The 21,160-nt window shown below is 34.8% G+C and overlaps 1 protein-coding gene across 1 annotated transcript in view; it reads right to left on the bottom strand.

Annotated features, from left to right (window-relative positions):
- gpc1b (glypican 1b) overlaps positions 1-21,160 on the bottom strand; it is a 34,852-nt gene that overhangs the window by 8,269 nt on the left and 5,423 nt on the right. The window contains exon 2 of the mRNA XM_056253525.1: positions 15,646-16,037. Within this exon, the coding sequence (XP_056109500.1) occupies positions 15,646-16,037 (392 nt within the window). The remainder of the gene's footprint in view (positions 1-15,645; positions 16,038-21,160) is intronic.

Here is a 21,160-nt window from a genome sequence, read left to right on the forward strand (position 1 = left end):
CAACAGTCAATTCTGCTGTGGCTTTGTCGGCGGATGCAAAAATAGACAGTGTAAATAGCAATAGTGTCTAAAATGTAAGTTACTCAAAATCAACTTTTTGTTTGTTGAACTGTAGTAATGTGACTGGGAAAGGCGCCACATGGGTAGCAGATTCGCTTCGCTCTAGATATTAATATGCACATATATTTCACTTTAAAGTGAAATCCGGCAGCATCAAGGGAGGAAGAAATTTTTATCACACGCTGAGATATAAATAACTGGACTGGACGGAGGTAAAAATACTTGATTCAGACTCCTACACACCTTACACACACACACACACACACACACCACCCTTCAGAAGACCTGGCAGTGCTTGATACCTAAAGGATGACTCAAGCACACGCTTTAAAGCTGCAGTTCAGTTTTTCCTCTTTGTCGCCATCTCTGTTCAAAATCTGCAATTGCAGTTATTCGCGGAATTATCAACTTTACGTGGGTTGTGCCTCGGCATGGCACAGCGCGGATTAATCCAATGTTTTGAGGATATTGTGCAGCTGTCAGTCACCGCGCCGGTGTAGAGACTGTCATTCGGAATCACAGATTCTACTTTTTGGAAGTATGACCAGCATAAGAATATTCACCGGAAAATGTCACCTGAACAAGTAAGTAACATCCACTTTTGTTCTGAACAACTAAGGGGAAAAAAGCATTGCAGTAAATTAAATCTAACGATCGCTTATCATATTACGTCAAACCGTGCAAATTATACTTTGTTCTCAACTTGTTAATGTTAACAACGTCAGCATTGCGTGACTACATTTAATGTCCTTCCGATATTATCCTTGTTTTCGCATGGGTCCGGTTGCAGTCTCTTTTTTTCTGAAGCCACTATAAAGTCGGATCCAAGTCTTTTGCATTTTACAGCGGGTGAATCTCACTTGTCACTGGTGATTGTTGTTTGAACCTTTCTGGATCCGCCATCAAATTGATAAGTTTAGTTATATCAAGTGCTGTGAGAAAAGGCTATAAATCTCCAACTCCAGCATCCTCACACACAATATAGCCTACTAGCCGAGACTCCTTCTTTATGTGTACAGATGTGACGTAATGACGCAAAGACATGCTCGAATCTCCCGCGGAAATCCACCAGTACCACTGGAATTAAAAACATTATTACAGGCTCACCGCTTTGAATCGAGCTAAGGCAAGCAGAGAGTTTTGACCACTGGCTGGTTATGTACTTGCTCAAAAAATTATTTTGGATAATTTTTAACCCAAAAAAAGTTACAGAATGCAGCTTTAATGAGGAGAGAAGAGGAGAACGAGAGAAATAAGATGAGATAGGAATATAGAGAATAGACAAATGGAGTGAATGTGAGAAGGATGTGTGAAGATGCACAGGAAGCTCCGGGGAGGAGGGAAAGTGAGGACAGGAGAAGAGAGTGTGAGAGAGAGGAAGGGTTGAGGGAGGATAATATGGCACATTAAATCCTCTGAGCACTCGTGATTCATCAGATCAGAGCAGGATAGAGAGTTTGCTGCCCAGTATACAGCTCAGATTCAGTTCTGACACTGGACCCACATTTGGGCTTCAGCCTCGTGGACTTCAGTGGAATGCCAGGCTGGACATTCAGCAATCTCAAGATAGTGATTCAAATTTTTTTTACATTTTTTTATGAATCAAATGAATTGATTGAACCAATTTGCAAATGTGTTATTTGCTCATTGAATTGGTTCTGGGCATGTCATACCCTCCCAGGAAAAAAAGGTACAAAAGCTGTCACCTTAAACAAATGATCTCATACTTTACTCACCCTCAAACCATCCTAGGTGTATATGGCTTACGTCTTTCAGCCGGACACATTTGGAGTTATATTAAATGATATCATGGCTCTTCCCAGCGTTGTAATAGCATTGAATATCGTCAGAGTTTTTGAAGCTCCAAAAAGCACATTCATCCATAAAAGTAATCCATGCTTATGACGCATGACGTAGGTGTAGCGTCAAGTCAAGTCAAGTCAAATATATTTATATAGCGCTTTTCACAATACAGATTGTATCAAAGCTGCTTCACAGTATCAATCAAAACAACTTAACAGTGTTTGTTTATTACTGGAAAATACATCCAAGTTTGGTAGAGCTGATCAGTGGTATGATGGGTCATTTAATTTGAATATCCCCAACTGAGCAAGCCAAAGGCAACAGTGGGAAGGAACCAAAAAACTCCATCAAGTGACCCGATGGTGTCCTAAAACTCCATCAGATGACCCAATGGAGAAAAAAAACCCTTGGGAGAACCCAGGCTCAGTCGGGGCCAGTTCTCCTCTGGCGTTTATGAAGTAGAGGCCGAATTTACAGTAACTGTAAGATTAAAAATAAGATTTTATATGAATGCCTGGCTAAATAGATGCGTCTTTAGTCTAGTTTTAAACTGGGAGAACGAGTCTGAGCAACGAATAATATCAGGAAGGCTATTCCAGAGATTCGGAGCTAAATGTGAAAATGCTCTCCCTCCTTTGGTGGATCTGGATATCCTAGGAATGACCAGAAGCCTCGAATTTAGTGATCTTAAAGAGCGCGATGGATTATAGGGCGATAGAAGATCCGTTAAATAGACTGGAGCTAAACCATTCAGAGCTTTATAAGTCAAAAGCAAGACCTTGTAATTAATACGGAACTTTATAGGTAACCAATGAAGTGATGATAGAATCGGTGTTATATGATCATATTTTCTTGATCTAGTAAGAACTCTAGTGGCTGCATTTTGGACTAACTGTAGCTTGTTTATTGAAGATGCAGGACAACCAGCTAATAAAGCATTACAGTAATCTAGTCTCGAGGTCATGAATGCATGAACTAACTTTTCTGCATCAGAGACTGATAGCATATTGCGTAGCTTAGCAATGTTTCTAAGGTGGAAAAAGGCTGTTTTTGTAACATATGAAATATGCTTTTCAAAAGACAGGTTGCAGTCTAATGTAACACCCAGGTCTTTTACTGTAGCGGATAAAGTAACAGGGCATCCTAATATGTTAAAGTCGTGCTGTGAAAGGTTTTGTGGACGGTTTTTAGAACCGATAAGTATTACCTCTGTCTTGTCTGGATTTAATAAAAGAAAATTACGCGTCATCCAATCTTTTATATCTTTAACACTATCTGTCAATTTGGATAATTTAGCGTATTCATCTGGCCGTGATGAAATATATATTTGAGTGTCATCGGCATAACAATGGAAACGTAAGATAGATAGAGCAAAACAAAACACCGGTCACGATTTAGAAGTCTAAAATGAGAAGGATTTAGATATAATAGAAGAGGAGCTACGCCCTGCGTCATACGTCGGGTCAAAGGTCACCATTCCGCCGGAACTCGACTCTCTCGTGAACGCACGTACAGCCGTTTCCAGAAGACAGTGATTATAGTTTATAAAGTTTTAATTATGATATAATATTATATTTAGAATATAATTATTTAAATATAATATTTTGCTATATAATGATATCACTTCGCTTCAGAATGCATTTATTAACCCATATGGATTACTTATGATGGATTATGATGGATGGATGTGCTTTTTGGAGCTTCAAAAACTCGGACACTATTCAATGCCATTACAAAGTTGGGAAGAGCCAGGATATAATTTAATATAACTCAGATTGTGTTCTGCTGAAAGAAGAAAGTCATACACCGATGGCTTGAGGGTAAATTATGAGATAAATGTCCTTTTTGGGTGAACTTTTCCTGCATATTAGTATCTTTTGAAAGGGTACAGCCCCAGTACCTTTTTTTCTGAGAGTGTGCTGAACTTGATATGAACACTTTTCTCTGTCAGGATATGACCTTTAGTATTGTTTATGCAAATAATTATTAATGAGCAAAATCATGGCTGCTGTAAAAACAAGGATGAGTTGCATAAGACTAGTGCTTAAGGCACAACTATTAAATATTTCTCTAACTGCAACACTGTTATGTAACTCCACATCTGCTATAATTTAGGCAATGAGTGAGATTTGATCAATATGTCATGATGCATAACTGTCAATATAACGAGAATGTACATTTTGGATGAGCTTGTTCATATAATCATATTTCAAGGATATATAAGCTTACAATACTTCCAGCATCCCTCCTTCACCTTTATTTTTTTACCTTCTATATTATTTATTATTACTAAATTATTTATCTATTATGTTTTTGCTTTAGTTCAAGTGGAGATCTAAGTCCTTGAGCAGAGTCTCATATTTAATAAGCTCATTAATGTGTAAGTAAAGTATTGTAGTGTGACCGTATATGAAATGTTAGTCTCAATTAGACTGAACTGGAACACATGAGAATAACTGAATCATTAATGTGGAACTGTCTGGAGGAACCAAATTCACAGAAATGAGTCATACTTTCCAAACACTACTAATTTGTGCCCAGAGATTCTGAACATTGAACAGGTTTAAGATTTGAAACCACTGAAACTTGCAGAATGATTTAAAAAAATGACCGCAGATGGAGGAAAGAATGGTGTGAGACGAGCTCATCCGTCATGTACAGATCAGTTTGAGTTAAATATGCATGTCTCTCAAAACCGAGCACTCACAGAATCTTTAGGCCTGTATTTTACTTGCCATCTAGTAGGGGTGTAATGATACCCTCATGTCATGATTCGATACATATCACGAAACTGAACTCACGATACGATATTATAGCGATACTCCAAGACATATGATAAAAGGTTAACAAAAAATGTACTGTTGATTAAAATGCTAAATTTGATTTTACATTGTGGGTGTAAATAAATAGACTCGGACTTAATGCTGGAAACCCAATGCACAGGACAATGGTGACACCAGAATAAAAATATTCGTGATTCTGAAGCTGAAAATACAGAATTATTTTAGACGAATATGCTTGCACTCTGTCTAGATATATTTAAAATAATGTAGGACACTTTTTACTGGCAACATAAGAGATTTGCCATTAACAGGACCCACAAATATTCCCCCATTGCATACTGTATACTATATAAATATACATTATATAGTAGTAGTTTAATGTAGTACTGACACTAAAACTCTGAAAACCTGAATTTTTTTGTCTCACAGTAATTTTTATTTTGGGTGAACTATACACAATATATATTGTCACTACCCACAATACATGGGCTATTGGTGCATTTTTGTATTGGGATATATTGTTACACCCCTACCATCTAGCCTCTGCATCCTAATGAGAACTCCATGGCACATATACCAGAATCTATTTGGCACCAAAATCCCAAAACAAAGGGCTTAAAAGAATTAGCGGTTTAGCTAATGCTACGATAGCTAGAGGTTAATGTCGGCAACAGTATCTAATGTAATCCTTTTATCTGTTCCCATCTTATCGCCTCACGTTATTAATTTCAGCTCTGAATCAGACACCCCAGTGAGCAGATTACACACGAATCACTGATTCCTGATAATTAGAAGGAACTGCTGGAATATGTGTCAGGGAAAACATACCAAACAGACCACAGTGAATCTGATCAAGAGCTTTGGAGTAACAAAACACAAACCAACTGACACATGTTTGGAACATCTTTCTTGGACAGAAATTAAAAATTGTTGGATCAAACCTCCATCACCAAAAGTAGTTCAGAGTAGTCCAGACTAAATTAGACTTAATTGAGCTTAAATGGGCTACTGTGTCATATCGGTTTATCTAAAGTGGTTGAGGAAGTACTGTTTGCATGGAAAAACCCCAGACATCACATGACATTTTATGGGCTTTAAACAGGTTTAAACAGGGTTGTTGGTCTGGACAAATGTAGTACTGTTAATATTACTGTTTTTATTGTATTTTACTTCGGTTTTTAAAAAAAAGTCTCTTATGCTTATCAAGGCTGCGCTTATTTGATAAAAAATACAATAAAACAGTAATATTGTAAAAATATATTACAATTTAAAAATAATTATTTTAATACATTTTAAAATGCAGTTTATTCCTGTGATGGCAAAGCTGAATTTCAGCTACATGATCCTTCAAGAAATCACTGTAATGCGTTGTTTTAGTGTTAAAATTGGAAATTTTTGTCTTTGATGAATAAACAGTAGCCTACCGCATTTATTGGATTTTTTTTTTTGTAAGAATGTAAAAGTCTTATATGTCACTTTTGATCAGTTTAATGCCTCCCATATATACAATGATCCCTTAACAATGTGCCTTTTTACAGTCAAGATATTAAGAAAAGGCTGTGTGAAATCTGTCACATTAATCATTAACATGAGTTGTGAATGGAGTTTCACATTTAATTTATACTTGAGATCATTACCTTGTCTGTTTCAAAAAATGTAATCTTTATCAGTATCTACAAGGGCAAAAATCCAGTCAGATAAAGTTAGAGTGCCACTGAGCTATTTCACAACATTGGGTGACAATTTCAGAGAAGATAACTTGTTCTCTTGAGAGCTCAGGCTATGGTTAAAAATATCTCCGGAGCTTATTGCTCTCGTTGCCCTTTTTGTGAACAATGCATAGTTATATTTTGCTTTGGGGAAATTAGTCAAATCCACATGAAGCAGAAGAACAGATTCAGAGATACACATATTAGTTACGGTAATAAAAATTGTACAAGGTAATAATACTTGCTATTTTGTGGGGTCCAAAAGTCTGAGATCACATTGAAAATCTGGTTGTTGTTCTTAAACGGGAACATACATGAAAAATGTAACATTCAATAAAGAAATATTTATGATTCTGCAGTTTTTACAATACTCTAATCAAATACGCATATTAGTGACATTAATGATGTGAAATAGCCAATGTTTTACAAAAGATAAACTCAATTTAAGATACACTATACTGTTAAAAACTTTGGGGTCTGTAAGATTTTTAATACATGAAATCTCTAATGCTCACCAAGGCTGCCTTATTTGATGAAAAATATAGTAAAAACTGTAATATTGTGAACAATTATTGCAATTTATAATAATTTGAATATATTTTAAAATGTAACTTATTCCTTTGATGGCAAATCTTTTCAGCATCATTACTCCAGTCTTCAGTGTCACATGATCCATCAGAAATCATTCTAATATGCTGATTTAGTGCTCAAGAAACATTTCTTATTGTTATCAATGTTGAAAACAATTATGCTACTTAATATTTTCTGAAAGTTGATAGATGAATAGAAAGCATTTTTTTTTTTTTAAGAAAAGAAAAGAAAAATAGAAATCTTTTGCAACATTATAAATGTCTTTACTGTAACTTTTGATCATTTTAATGAGCACTTGCTGAATAAAAGTATACATTTCTTTCCAAAAGAAAAAAAAAATGTGTTGACCCAAAACTTTTGACTAGTGGTGTATTATCTGAAAAGAAGTCTTAATATCAAATGCAATTTCTCAAATACAATTGATCTTATTTAATGATGTTTAATGAATGCATATGTTTTTTTTTTAATTAGCAATGTTAAGACACACATCACAACTGACATCGAGCCATTCTCTCATATAGCTTTCTGCATTTAATGGACCCTTAAAGCCAAAACAATTGAATCATGATGCCTTGTTTCCACATTCCCAGCTGTGATGGATCTGCGTTGGAAAGCAGAAGGCCTGATCCTGTGAGGTCCACTGTGTTTGTCTGCTCTGGATTTTTCGCCTGGGCTCATCCTATCCCACAAAAGCCCTGTTTTTCCAGAGGATTCGTGCTATTTATTCAACTCCAGCTGTATAATCAATTCCACAGACATACTATTTGCAAAATATTGCTGTTTGATTACCATATTTAAATGCTACAGTAATTCACATCAACATAAAATGGCATTCACAACCCATTTTACTTGTGCAATGTTATGTACACTTACAAAAAATTACCATGTACTACCATGTTTTTTAGATGTACAGTACAATGGGAGAACTATGGAGTACTATGATAATACCATGGAATACATTAGGGTTAGTACCATGGTCTATTTCAGAATACCATAATATAACCATCACATACCATCAGTTTGTACCATGATACTACAAGAGCATGTTTTTCGCAAGGTTTAATATTGTACTGTAATGTAATTCAAAGAATACCATGGTATCACCACCAAAACACATTTACATTGGATTTTTATGTACCACTGTATTTTTAAAGAAGACCTATATATTATGCCATTTTACAAAGTCTTGATTGAGTTTTTAATGTCTACTAGAATAGGTTTTCTTGCTTGAATGTTCAAAAAACACATTATTTCTCACGTTTTTCATTATTGCAGCACCTCTCTTCCCAGTCTGCCAGTAACTTTCTGTTTAGTTTCTGTCTCTATGAAGCTCCTCCTTCCCGAAAAGCGCAATGTGCTCTGATTGGTCGGCTGGACCAGTGTGTTGTGATTGTTCAACCGCTTCACAGAAATTTCAACACACTACTAACGCAACTCAACCAGGCCTCGCCACTTTATTTGCGTACACATTATTGAACAAATTATTTAAATGAGGGATATTGTGTTGTACATTCACTGATGAAAATGAAAGACTACAATGGAGGCGTTTCATAGAGTTCAGAAACAGTGCTTACTCATATAGAGAATATCTCCCTTCGGAGTGACTTTGCAGACCTTTTTCGTGCTTAAAATAAAAAAATTTAAGCATTGAAAATGAAAAAACATAATTGGTCTTCTTTAAAGAGTTTTCACCTCTGTTTGATTTATTAATTCATTAACATATGCTGAAGCCATCTCTTGTCTGTTTTATAAGGCTCTACTTGTGCTTGTGTTCTTAAATGGCACGTCTGATAAAGGATGTGTGTAAGTGGTCGGGGTCTAGATGTGCTCTTTTTATAGACGACCTTCTCTTAAGTAATTAGAAAGAAATATGGCTGCGCTCCTCCCAGTGTTCGGCGACTGGACTACTTCTGAAGACACGGGGAGCACATGCCGTCCTTAATAAAAATGAATAAAACACAGGAATGACTAAAGAGGAAAGAAGGGAAGACCAGCTGTGCTCATCGCTCTTTTATTCTTTCATTTCCTTCCTTCATTTCAGGCTAATACTCCCCTAATACTTCTTCTTTCCTCTAAAACTCTTTCTTTTTCTTTCATCTTCGTATATTCAACCTGAATGACCCCAAACAATTTATACGTTTGTGTGTTGGAAGAATGAAAAAAATATTTTAAATCATTCATAAGAATGATAATCTAGAATCCAGCCTAACACAAGCTGTCTTATTCTACACGGAGTGGGTCGCCTCATGGCCTCATGGCGGCAGATATGTTTAGATCACATGACCACTTAAATGCAACTCATTAGGACACTTTCGCTCACTGAATAAATTAAAAATGGCCAGCTGCTAATAGAGCATTTCTACAATGGCTTTGGTGACCAAAAACTATTGCTTGTGCATGATACATTTAAATATATCACTAAGAGTAGCGAGTATATGGATTCTATGGAAGCTTATTTTCGCCACTGAATAACAAAGTAAAAAAGGTAAATACAATTTTGCATCTTGCAATTCTGACATTATTTTTTCTCCGAATTGTGAGATATAAACTCACAATTGCAAGAAAATTTCTGAATTGTGTGAGCTGACTTCACAATTATGAGAAAAGAAGTCAGAATTATGGGATATAAACTTTATAATCAAATTTTAAAGTAATAAAGTAACTTTTTTCAGAGTTTATATCTTGCAAATATTTACTTTAATTCTCGCAAGTTCTGACTTTAATTCTCGCAATTGCGCGTTTATATCTCACAATTATGACATTATTACTCGTATTTTCAAGTTTATAAAAAAAGTCAGAATTGCAAGATGTAAACTCAAAATTGTGACAAAAAAAGTAAAAATTGTGAGATAAAACGTTGCATCTGCAAGAAAAAATTCAGAATTGTGAGATATAAAGTCGCAATTATTTAAATAAAAAATATATTCTGTGGCGGAAATAAGCTTCAATAAGATTCAAATCAACATTATTGTTTATTTTTTTACACAAACAAAGCACTCGCGACGCTTCATAAAATTAAGGTTAAACCACTGGAGTCATGGATTAGTTTAATGATGTCTTTACTACCTTTCTGGGGCTTGAAAGTGTCAGTTGCGTAGATGATGGTACAGAAAGATCTCAGATTTAATCAAAAATATCTTCATTTGTGTTCTGAAGATTAATGTAAGTCTTACGGGTTTGGAACGACATGAGGGTGAGTTATTAATGACGGTTTTCATTTTGGGTGAACTTCCGTTTAACTAAAACTTAAACTATTAAAACATTTTTGTCGATGGAAATGAAGTGGAAATAACATTACATTTTAAATATTAGATGAAAAACTTAAAACACAAACACAAAATTAGAAATATTGCCTTGGCAAATAACTGAAATACATTTAAGTTGAAGCACCAAAATTACTAACTGGAACTAAATAAAAACTACAACTAAAATGAAACTAAAAAAATTTTTTTTTTAAATAATACAAAAATTAAACCTAAATAGTAATATTTAATAAATACAAAACAAAAATGACAAAAGCACAACAAAATTACACACACACATAAAAAAAAGAAATCACACTCAGTTTTTGCTGTACTGTTTTCAGTCCTGTCAAAGTTCATGTATTTCTTTGAAGCAAACTCCAACTAGAAATTATGTCCGTAACCAAACATTCATCCACCTAATAAAAGTAGTCCAAAGTAGATGACTTTACAACTTAATTGATAAGGGTTTTACTGAATAATTTATGGGCTTCACATTTCTTCGTTTAAAGCCTTTGGAATGTTGGCCTGGTTTACTTCCATTGTAAGTATGTCATTATAACTGCGATTATTGCTTAAAAGAAAAACTGAGGGATGAGTCTAAATTCATTTCTGTGGTTATCGACATTATGCCACAAATGCTGTTTATAGAGCTTAACTTTTATTGAAGCCAAAACAATCCATTAAGAGAATTGCTGCACATAATGAACGCTATTATGAAAGAGTATAACAGAATAGAATGACGCATTATTGAACAGAAATGGCATGGAGGCATAAGGGAAAGAGGGCACTACTGGAGATCAACTTTATAATATAAAAGAAACAGGGACGCTAGTTTTATTGCAAAACAATCACTTCCAGATTGAGTTGGATAAGATACACAGAAAGCAAAAGATAAGACAGTTTGTTTAACCAAACCTCAGAAGAAAAGAACAAAGCAAAAGTAGGACGCTCAACTCCCTTTGGCGCATGCACACAAAATAGTTTTATTCCAAAACATTTAGTTGTTTGTCTTGCTGTATGCTCCCTGCATAGGCAACTGGCTAGATTTGGGAAATCCTACACAGGCAGCAACACTGCATAGTGGAAGCGCAAGTTTGACATTAGCATGTTGCTAAGCTAACAACATAATACTCTAATAAACATAAAATACTTACATACACATCCAAATATTAGGTCATTTTTTTAAATAATAATGGCCATTGGCTAGTACATTTTTAGAACTTGTCAGACTTTTGACACAAGCATATATTCATAATCAAATAATTCCCCATCCCAATCAGCCTCTCTTCACACAGTTTTGATAATTTTTTTTTTTTTTTTTTTTTTTTTACAAAGATGCCTGATGCATTTTGAAAGAATAACAACTACAATTTGAATGAAACATCAGCCAATCAAGCGTTATTATGACGCCACGTTTTAGTTCTAATTACTAAAGTTCTAACTAGGCTATGTATGAATGAAAATGTATGAATGCTTATTTGTCATATTAAACAGAAATTTGAGAATTTCTGGCTGGTGGTGGTGCTCGAAACATAATTGGTAACTTCAAGTTTCTGTAAAAAATTACTAACAATAAAAACCAATACTACTTCTAATAACAATATAACACGTGCTAATGTCTGACAGGCTGCTGGGCTCATGAATATTAATCAAGTTGTTGAAACTGATTTGCTGCAATCAAAACGTGAAGTGTGACAGGTAAGCGCCAGCCAATGGGATTGACGCTTGTGCGTTATGGCTAACAATATACATTATTTAGTCACCGTGCAAAATGTAATTGAATATGTGTGTGATGTGCAGTGCATTCTGGGAGTTTCTTCTCTGCGTAATTTCCCTCTTACATGCTGGGGTTAAAAAACATCTCTTGGTCAGACAAAACTGACTGGAACTGAACTGCCACACCAATCATTTCCCCACCTTAGCGCGCGCACACACACACACACACACACACACACACACACACACATGTTGTGTTTTCATGTTTTATGGGGACTTTCCATAGACATAATGATTTTTATACTGTACAGACTGTATATTCTATTCCCTTACACTAACCCTATCCCTAAACCTACCCATCACAGGAAACATTCTGCATTTTTACATTTTCAAACAACATCACTTAGTATGATTTATAATCTGATTTCCTCATGGGGACCAAAAAATGTCCCCACACGAACAAGGATTCCGGATATTGCCATCCTTGTGGGGACATTTTGTCCCCATAACGTAGGGTTTACCAGGCCACACACACACACACACGCACACACACACATACTGCCCTTTTCAATATGCAGTGCTGGCAGTTTCTCTGTGTTGTCAACCTTGACTTACTTTGAAGAGGTCAGACACAGAGTTAGGTTCCCTTCACTACTCATTTAGATTTCAGGAGAGAAGAGAATTGAGAAGAGGAAAAGAAAAGCGGAGGAAAAGAATGAGAAGTAAACAACAGATAAACCAAAGTGGACAACAGCAATAAAAATAAATCATAGATCTTTCTATCCTTTATCAGTGATAATGTAACATGTTTTTAACCCTATGTGAAACTGTCTGAATCATGGTTCAGCACGGTTTGGAACGCCTCGGGTTCGGAACGACACGACAGTGAGTAAATAATGATAAGATTGTTTATTTTTGGGTGAAGTATTTCTTGCTAATAGAAGTTTCAAGGGTTGAGAGAATGAGAAGGCCTTACCCAGAATTCAATTCCTGCACATATTTTCACAGAAACATACTTTTTCAACAACTAATGTAAGAAAACGCTATATCACTGTTGTGCGCTGAATGACACTGATCAAACACACTAAATGTGTATTCTCTCTCATATAAAGCACTGAGAATTCTGATTCTTCACAGTGAATCACTTTCTTGAGATAATGATTCACTTCATTAAAAAAAAAAACATTTTTTTGAGTCATTTGAGACCACAAATGGACATCTTACATCATTTTGAAGTGATAAAAAAATTATAATATTTATTAGAATAATAAACATAGAATAGTATTATGTACATACAGTATATTGTAGGGCTGGGTTAAAAATATTGATTTCTCGATTTTAATTGATTCTCATTGTGACGAACCAATATCGATTCTTAAATCCCAAGAATCAATTTTTTAGTCTGTTTTCAGTTGATGAATGGACTTTGTGAAATTTGTGTCAATACCTAGTCCTAATAAATAAATATATACAAAATAATATATTTTATCAAATCATGCTTTTCATGACTAAATGTTCGATGTAATAATAGTAATACAAAGAAATAATAATAATAACAATATGTAGCTATTACCAATTTATTGTACTTTTTATTATTATTATTATTATTATTATATGAAACATTTAGTCAACAGCCTCTTTTGAATTATATTTTTTATATTATTTTGCATAATATACAAGAAAACAAAAGAAAATCCCGCACACTATCAATACTCGCAAAAAGTATAAAAAAAAATGTATTAGCAACGTTTCGAAACATTGCTAATAAATATTTTTTGATACTTTTCGCAAGTATTGATAGTGTGTGGGATTTCCTTTTGTTTGTCCGATTTTTTACTTTTTTTGGTCTTCTCTCCTACACACCTGTCTATTACCTGCAGGTGTGTGATGGTCATTGTTAATTGCATAATATATGAGAAAATTATGTTTTGTAGTTTTATAAATAATTGTTATTAATAAATCGTTTCAAATGCTGATCCTCATATGATTGTTTGTGTGTCATAAATATGGATGAAAAATAAATTCATTCAGTCATATATCTGAGAAAAATAATCACCAACTGTTGTTGAACTACTTTAAAAATATAAGTAGCTTGCAGTTTCCTCTCCAACTGGTGAGTAAACTGCAAAATATCAATGAATGAGAATCATTAGTTTGATCTATCACTACACTGTCTCCCTGAAATCTAATATAGTGCAATAATATGGCCATGTGCTATGTCTGCGGTACATTTTAGGTTTCATTTACATGCTTGACTTTAACATGTCAGAATATACAGGCACTTTTATTGGGCAAGGAAATGGGCTTTTGCCTCCAATGATTTCAAACAACAATAAATGGTCTTTACAAGGAACGAAGTACAGTTTGGATGAACCTGCAAAGGCTGGAGTCTAATGTCAGCATTAATTGGATAGATGCAATACTTTTGTTGCAGTGTGTCTGTGTGTGTGGGTGTGTTTATATGTACACTGATTGCCACAGCCTCAGGGATATTCATTTTGTCTTGTTTTCCTGATGCATTGATCCTACGCGGTTTCCCACAATGCTTCAACATGCGTTTGTGTCTGTTTGTGTCTCGGTAGGTGGTATTGGGTTTGTGCATTGTCACAGGTATAAAATACGAATACAATGAATACTGAGAAGGAAATCTTTCTGAAATCTATAACCAGGCGCGAAACAACAAGTTTCCAGTATCGAGATATTTGTCTGTCCTTCGTGAAATCTGAAATACAGCATAAAGTGAAGAAATCAGAGCAAGCCCCAACATATTTGATGTTTAAAAGAATAGTTCACAGCAAAATGCTAAATTATTTACTCAACCCAATGCTGTTTCAAACCTGCATGCTGTTAATATAGTGCACAAGTGGATCACTTTTATGATACTTTTATGGTACTTTTATTGTTGACATTCACTATAAGCTTGTTTTATTGCAAGAGATGTGTGGTGATTCTTCTGTAATTTCTAATTGTGTGTTCCAGAGAAGAAATAACTGCATATATGAATCATGTGAGGCTAAATAAATAAAATAAAACCTGTAATCATTTAAATTTTGAACGGGAGTGTAGTTAAAGGGATCGTTTGCCATCCCTGTAATATATAGCTACACTCCCGTTCAAAAGTTTGGGACCTATGACATTTTTAAAGGTGTTTTTTTCAGCAACGGCACATTAAACTAATCAAAAGTGACAGTAAAGAAAGTGGGGTCCTGAATTTTTTTTTTATCACAGTTTCCATTAAAACACTAAGCAGAACTGTTTTCAACATTGATGATAATCAAAAATGTTTCTTGAGCAGCACATCAGCATATTAGAATGATTTCTGAAGGATCATGTGACACTGAAGACTGGAGTAATGATGCTGAAAATTCAGCTTTGCATCACAGGAATAAATTACATTTGAAAAAATATTCAAATAAAAAAACAGTTATTTTAAATTGTAATAATACAGTATTTCACACTCTTAACTGTTTTTACTGTATTTTGTATCAAATAAATGCAGCCTTGTTGAGCAAAAGAGAATTCTTTCAAAAACATTTTCAAAAAAATCTAAGGACCCCAAACTTTTCACGGCAGTGTATACGGTATGTGAAGTGGACCGATGAGATATCATGATATAAACTGGGCAACTCAGTGCAAAGTACTGGAAAAAGCAGACAAGTGACAGACAAAATGTCTCTATATCAAGGTGGTCGGGACAAAACATTAGATTATGGTGAAGACACAGAGAGTGAAAGTTACCTGTGAAACCTTCCGGACCGCTTCGCCGCTGATCACCAGACCCTGCGCGAATGTTCTGGCTGCAATAACCGTGCGTGTGACTTTGGTCTTCATCTCTCTGGGAGTGTCTCCAAAGGGCTTCAGCGTTTCTGACTGCTTGGCTACACACTCCAGATACTCCTCTCCAATACTGTACTGAGGGTTTAAAGCTTTAAAGAGTCTTTCCAGCAGACGGGCCCAGAATTCATTCAGAGCCTCCTCGAGATTGAGGTTGGACCCTCGATAGTAGCGCCGGAGGTCTGAGTACAGGTCCTGAAACACCTTTGTGATTTGGGAGAAGAGAGGTCCAAACCCACTCTGGAAGGAAGTCTGGAGTGATGTTTCAGAACGATTCAACAGCTCCAAGAAATAATCTGGAAACACACACACACACACACACAAGAACATTAGAGCAGCGATTCAACTTTGGAAAGCTCAAGGGCCACACTCCTAATAAAAAACAAAACATTGGCCTGGTTTCACAGACAGGGTTTACACTAAGCCAGGATCAGGCCTTAGTTCAGTTAGGACAGACAGTGCAATATGAACAATATTTTACATAAAAAATATTTTTATATTACAGTATATATCACATAAATATATATTTATATGTTAAATTATATTTATGTGTGTTGTCCATTAATAGATACATTTATATTTAATTACAATAAATCACATAAACATGTACTCATTATAATAAGTCAAGTAAATTACATAATCAAGCTGTTTATTTTAAGGCACTTCATCTCATTTGATTATTTCCTTATTTGGGGGAATTTGATGGATGCACCCAAAGATAAGATTATTCATAACAAATGAACCAAATTAAATGAAACTGTAGGATTAATTGACTACGTTTTACAAGAAAACACCATTTCAGTCTTTCTACTAAAATGTAATGTTTAATTCAATGTTACTTTGTAATTATTTGTGAAATTTACAAGCAATGTCTGACCATTTTTTGTCAGTTTTTTTTTCTTCATAAAATAAATGTAACTGAAATGAAAAGAAAAAAAATAAACTTACTTTATTTCAGCTAGTTGCCAAGACAACATTTCTCATTTTAATTCAGTTTAACCCAATGCACTAAAATAACAAAACAAAAAAATGATATAGACATTTTAAAGTATAAAAAAAATAAACATCAAAATTACTAAAACTTGAACTAAAATTAAATCAGAAAAATATAAAAATAAAAACTGATTCAAATTATTAATAAAAACTATAATATCTCAATTATACTAAAATTAAAAGAACTATAATACAATTAAACGCCAAAACATCTCAAAAGAGTAATGCATTATAAATCTGATTGGATGAGGCACTATTAAGAATGCAATGTCACAAATCAATTATAGCAGTACAGCCTATGGGTAAATCCATTTTTTCTCTATTTGGATATAGTCTTTTTGCAAAAAAAAATGTAATAAAATAATATTAATAAAAAAAATAAAAAAAAAAAAAATGAAACAAATGAGAAATCATTCACCAGAATCATTCATTAATTTAGCTAAAGTTATTTATTCCCCACATAAAATCTCCGAAGACACTTTGAAACACATCTATAGGTAAAATTCCATCCTTAGTCAATAGTTAGACAGCAGTCAGATGTGTAGTTTGTGTACCAACACAATGTGAGGCAATGAGATAAATATGAATGAGTTTTTCCACACTCACACACACACACACTTACTCGCATGCAAAAATGTTCTTAGAGAAAGTCGATAAGTATGAATTGTTATGTGACCCAGTATCATAAGCTCACAATAACCCAGTCACACATCAATCAATCACACATTTATGAATGGCAGTAAACCGACACAACTGACAGGTCACATGACAGTAACAACATGGCGGACGTAGTACGTCTGAATTTCATTCACACTACCCATATTTATACTATAGAGCGGACTTTTTAACGGTCGTGAAGTAAATTCAAATGTAGATGGTGATTTCATGTTTTACTATCCTTTTTTTTTTACAAAGGTTTTACAAAGTATATTAAACCTGCACACACACACACGCACATGCACACACAATTAATAACGATGAACCCTAACAAGGTCAAAATTAATCTTCCTAAATCATATACAATTTCTATTCCTACATCTTATGTGTGTGTGTGTTCAGAGATCTTCCCTACATTGCACCAATGGGATTATGTCTCTACAAATACTTTCATGATGAAATACAGAGCAGTGTGCTAAATAAGACCTCTTTGTGCCCTACATCTGATTAAGTTCACATTAATCATACTTTTGAAATGGCCCAACAAATGTTATATAAAAGAGAGTGCACACAGACTTGATGAAGAATTTCAAAACCTCCATATTAAGCAGATCATTGACCATTAAGTTTTTCCAGCTGTCCTTTCTTGTTGAAATGACTGTTACTGGACTCTAAATCCCATCACATTCACATTCCCCTGCACTGTGAGGATCCCACATTCATTATCTCTCTTCACGCTTCAATGGACACTTTTCTCACCTTTCATATTTTCATTTAAAAGCCTCTCCAAAGTGTGTTACAACTGATCCAGGTGAGCCTATCTGCACTCCCTGTCACTCCGAACGCAGGTTTTTAAAGTCTGATTCATAACATGACAGTCCGCAGCAGAAATCTTACTGCGCTTGCATATTTGTTCGTTCTTTACTATAAAGGCATAACTATAGTTTTGATTAAAAAACAACAACTTTAATACACTAAAGAAAATAAACTTTAATGAACTAAAGTTAAATGTTTCATTGTTCCTCCCACATTAAAATGTATTGAGTTGAATTAAAATGAAAATGTACAAATATGACACATATATATATTGATACTTTAATGAAGTAAAAATGTAAATATATGAATGATGCAAAAAAATGCAACTATACTAACATGTTTTATATACTATATATATATATATATGTGTGTGTGTGTGTGTGTGTGTGTGTGTTAAACTAAAAGTTAACTGAAATAAAATAAAATAAAATATAAAGAGCTTTAAATTCAGCTAGGTGTCAAGGCAAAATTTCTCATTTCTCATTTTCATTTAGCTTAACATGATGTAATAAAATAACTAAAACTACAAAAAAAATATGATATAGACATTTTGTTTTTTAAACTTAAAATGACTAAAACAACAAAATTACTACAATTAAAACAAAATTAAAAAGAAAATATGAATAAAACCTATAATAGTATCTTAATGATATACAGTATAATATTTATGCATTATTTTCAGGTCAAAGTTTTAAATTGAACATATAAGAAGGTATTTCGAAGATTATTGTACGTGGTCTACAAAAGAAACATACAACATTCTGTAAATGGTGACAGATTTCCATTTTAGGGTGATTTATCCCATTAAGTGTCTGATTATGTTTGGGGGGGGGGGTATGGGGGGTCAATGTATCAGGGGAACATCCTGACTTTAAATAAAGAGAAACTGATATCAAAAAGAAGGCCATGAAAGGTAGATCCTCGGTTCTTTATATTCCTGTCACACTGGTCTGACCCTCCACCCCCTCTCTCCCTCTCCCTCTCCTCCATCTATCTCTCTGACAGGCGTGCAGACGTAATGATATCAGCGGCGTCGTAACAGAACACGCGGGCTGTTAATTTGCGGCCGAGCCCGTGATGGAGAGACAAGCAGCTGGGGACCACAGAGTTATGGAATGAGAGGAGAGAGAGGGAAGCGATGAAAGGAAGAGAGGGATTTGGATGTGATTACATGTAATTGTATTTGTGCATTCTGACAAAGTGCTGAATGGCTGAATTTAAGGAGTACCAGCCCTCCCTCATTTTATTCAATATGTTAAATTAATGCTCACAGAGACATTTGAAGCTGTATTGGTAAGGACCTTTCAGCAATATGTATTTTAGCAAACCCACTACTAAAGGCCAGTTCACAGCTAAAACAATAACTATAACAATAACTAGTGGCCACACCAATGGGCGATAATCTATAAGTGCAATCTGCAGTTTTGTCATCCGCTGCTTTAAATGCTCGAGCTCTTTAATGACGCTTTATTATTCATCATCTGAACAAAATCAATCAGAACATAACCCTCTGTTTCATTCCTCTGTGTCCTTATCGCAATAATGGTGGTATGGACCTTCACTATTCTCCTAGAATTAGAATGGTTATCAAAACTTGGTTACTTGACAGTGGTTGGTGGGAACGGGCTTTAACCCTCACAAACACCTGTGGACATTATACAGTTTAAAGGTGCAGTATGTAATATTGACAACTAGCGGTTGAAATTGGTACTGCAGTCCAAATTCAAAATATTGTGAGGGTTGTTTCTCTCGTCATCAGACTCGGCGCTCACGTGCGTTGCCAGACTGAAAACTTGCAACAGGAATGAGCGCAATTGACAATAGAAAGTGACATTTACAGAAACTAAAAATGTTTAGATGAGCATAAACATGTCAGAGGCCCACACAGAAGAAAATGAATAGTTAAATAAAGTAGTTATATTTGTTTGTTTTTTTGCGCACACAAAGTATTCTCGTCGCTTGATAAACTTAAGGCTGAGCCACTGTAGTCACTTGGACTATTTTAAACATTGTCTTTATTAACTTTCTGGGCCGGCAAATTTCAATTACAATAGAAGCCTATGGAGGAGTGATCCAGCTCTCAGATTTAATCAAAAATATCTTCATTTGTGTTCCGAAGATGAACGAAAGTCTTACGGGGCTGGAACAACATGAGGGTGAGTAATTACTGACAGAATTTTCATTTTTGGGTGAACTAACCCTTTAATGTAAAATGAATTGAAATTTTCAGAAACTTGACTCTTACACAACAACACAAGCACACACACAGACACACTTTTCCACTTATTCTGTGAAAGGCCGCAGGGTCCATCACATAAGCTGAAGAGTTCTGATTGGGTCTTAAACCCACGTACGGCCGAGCAGAGCCACAGCTGAAAGGTCATGTCCTGTCTACACCTAGTATCAGAGATCATGCATTTGGAATGTACATGAATTTCAGGAGCTTAATGGTCACAGACGAGCTCTTTAAAGCCTCCTTTAGTGGAGCTTGTAAACTCTAGCTCTGTCTGAAGGGTCTTAAATCAGACAGTACACCAGCTGTGGCCTGAATCTCCTCCTGATAACATGCATGTCAACAGAGTCTCCACAGGTGCACACACACACACACACACACACACACACACACACACAGGTGGACGTGTCAATGGAGCCTATGGTACTATACACTAACGTTCAAAACTTTGAGGTCAGTAAAATTAATCCTTTTATTCAGCAAGGATACATTAAATTGATCAAAAGTGACACTAAAGACAAAATGTTGTTCTTTTGAACTCTCTGTTCATTAAAGAATTGTAAAAAACTATATCATGATTTCCACAAAAATATAAAGCAATGTTTTTTTTTTTTACTGTATTTGTTATCAAATAAATGCAGCCTTGAGCAAACTTCTTTCAAAAACATTTAAAAATCCCAAGATTTTGAATGCTAGTGTTCAGAGAGAGATTCGTTAAAG

This window comes from Rhinichthys klamathensis, unplaced genomic scaffold (assembly GCF_029890125.1).
Source record: "Rhinichthys klamathensis goyatoka isolate OS25496 unplaced genomic scaffold, OSU_Roscu_1.1 h1tg000105l_1, whole genome shotgun sequence".
In the NCBI taxonomy this organism is placed as follows: Eukaryota; Metazoa; Chordata; class Actinopteri; order Cypriniformes; family Leuciscidae; genus Rhinichthys; species Rhinichthys klamathensis.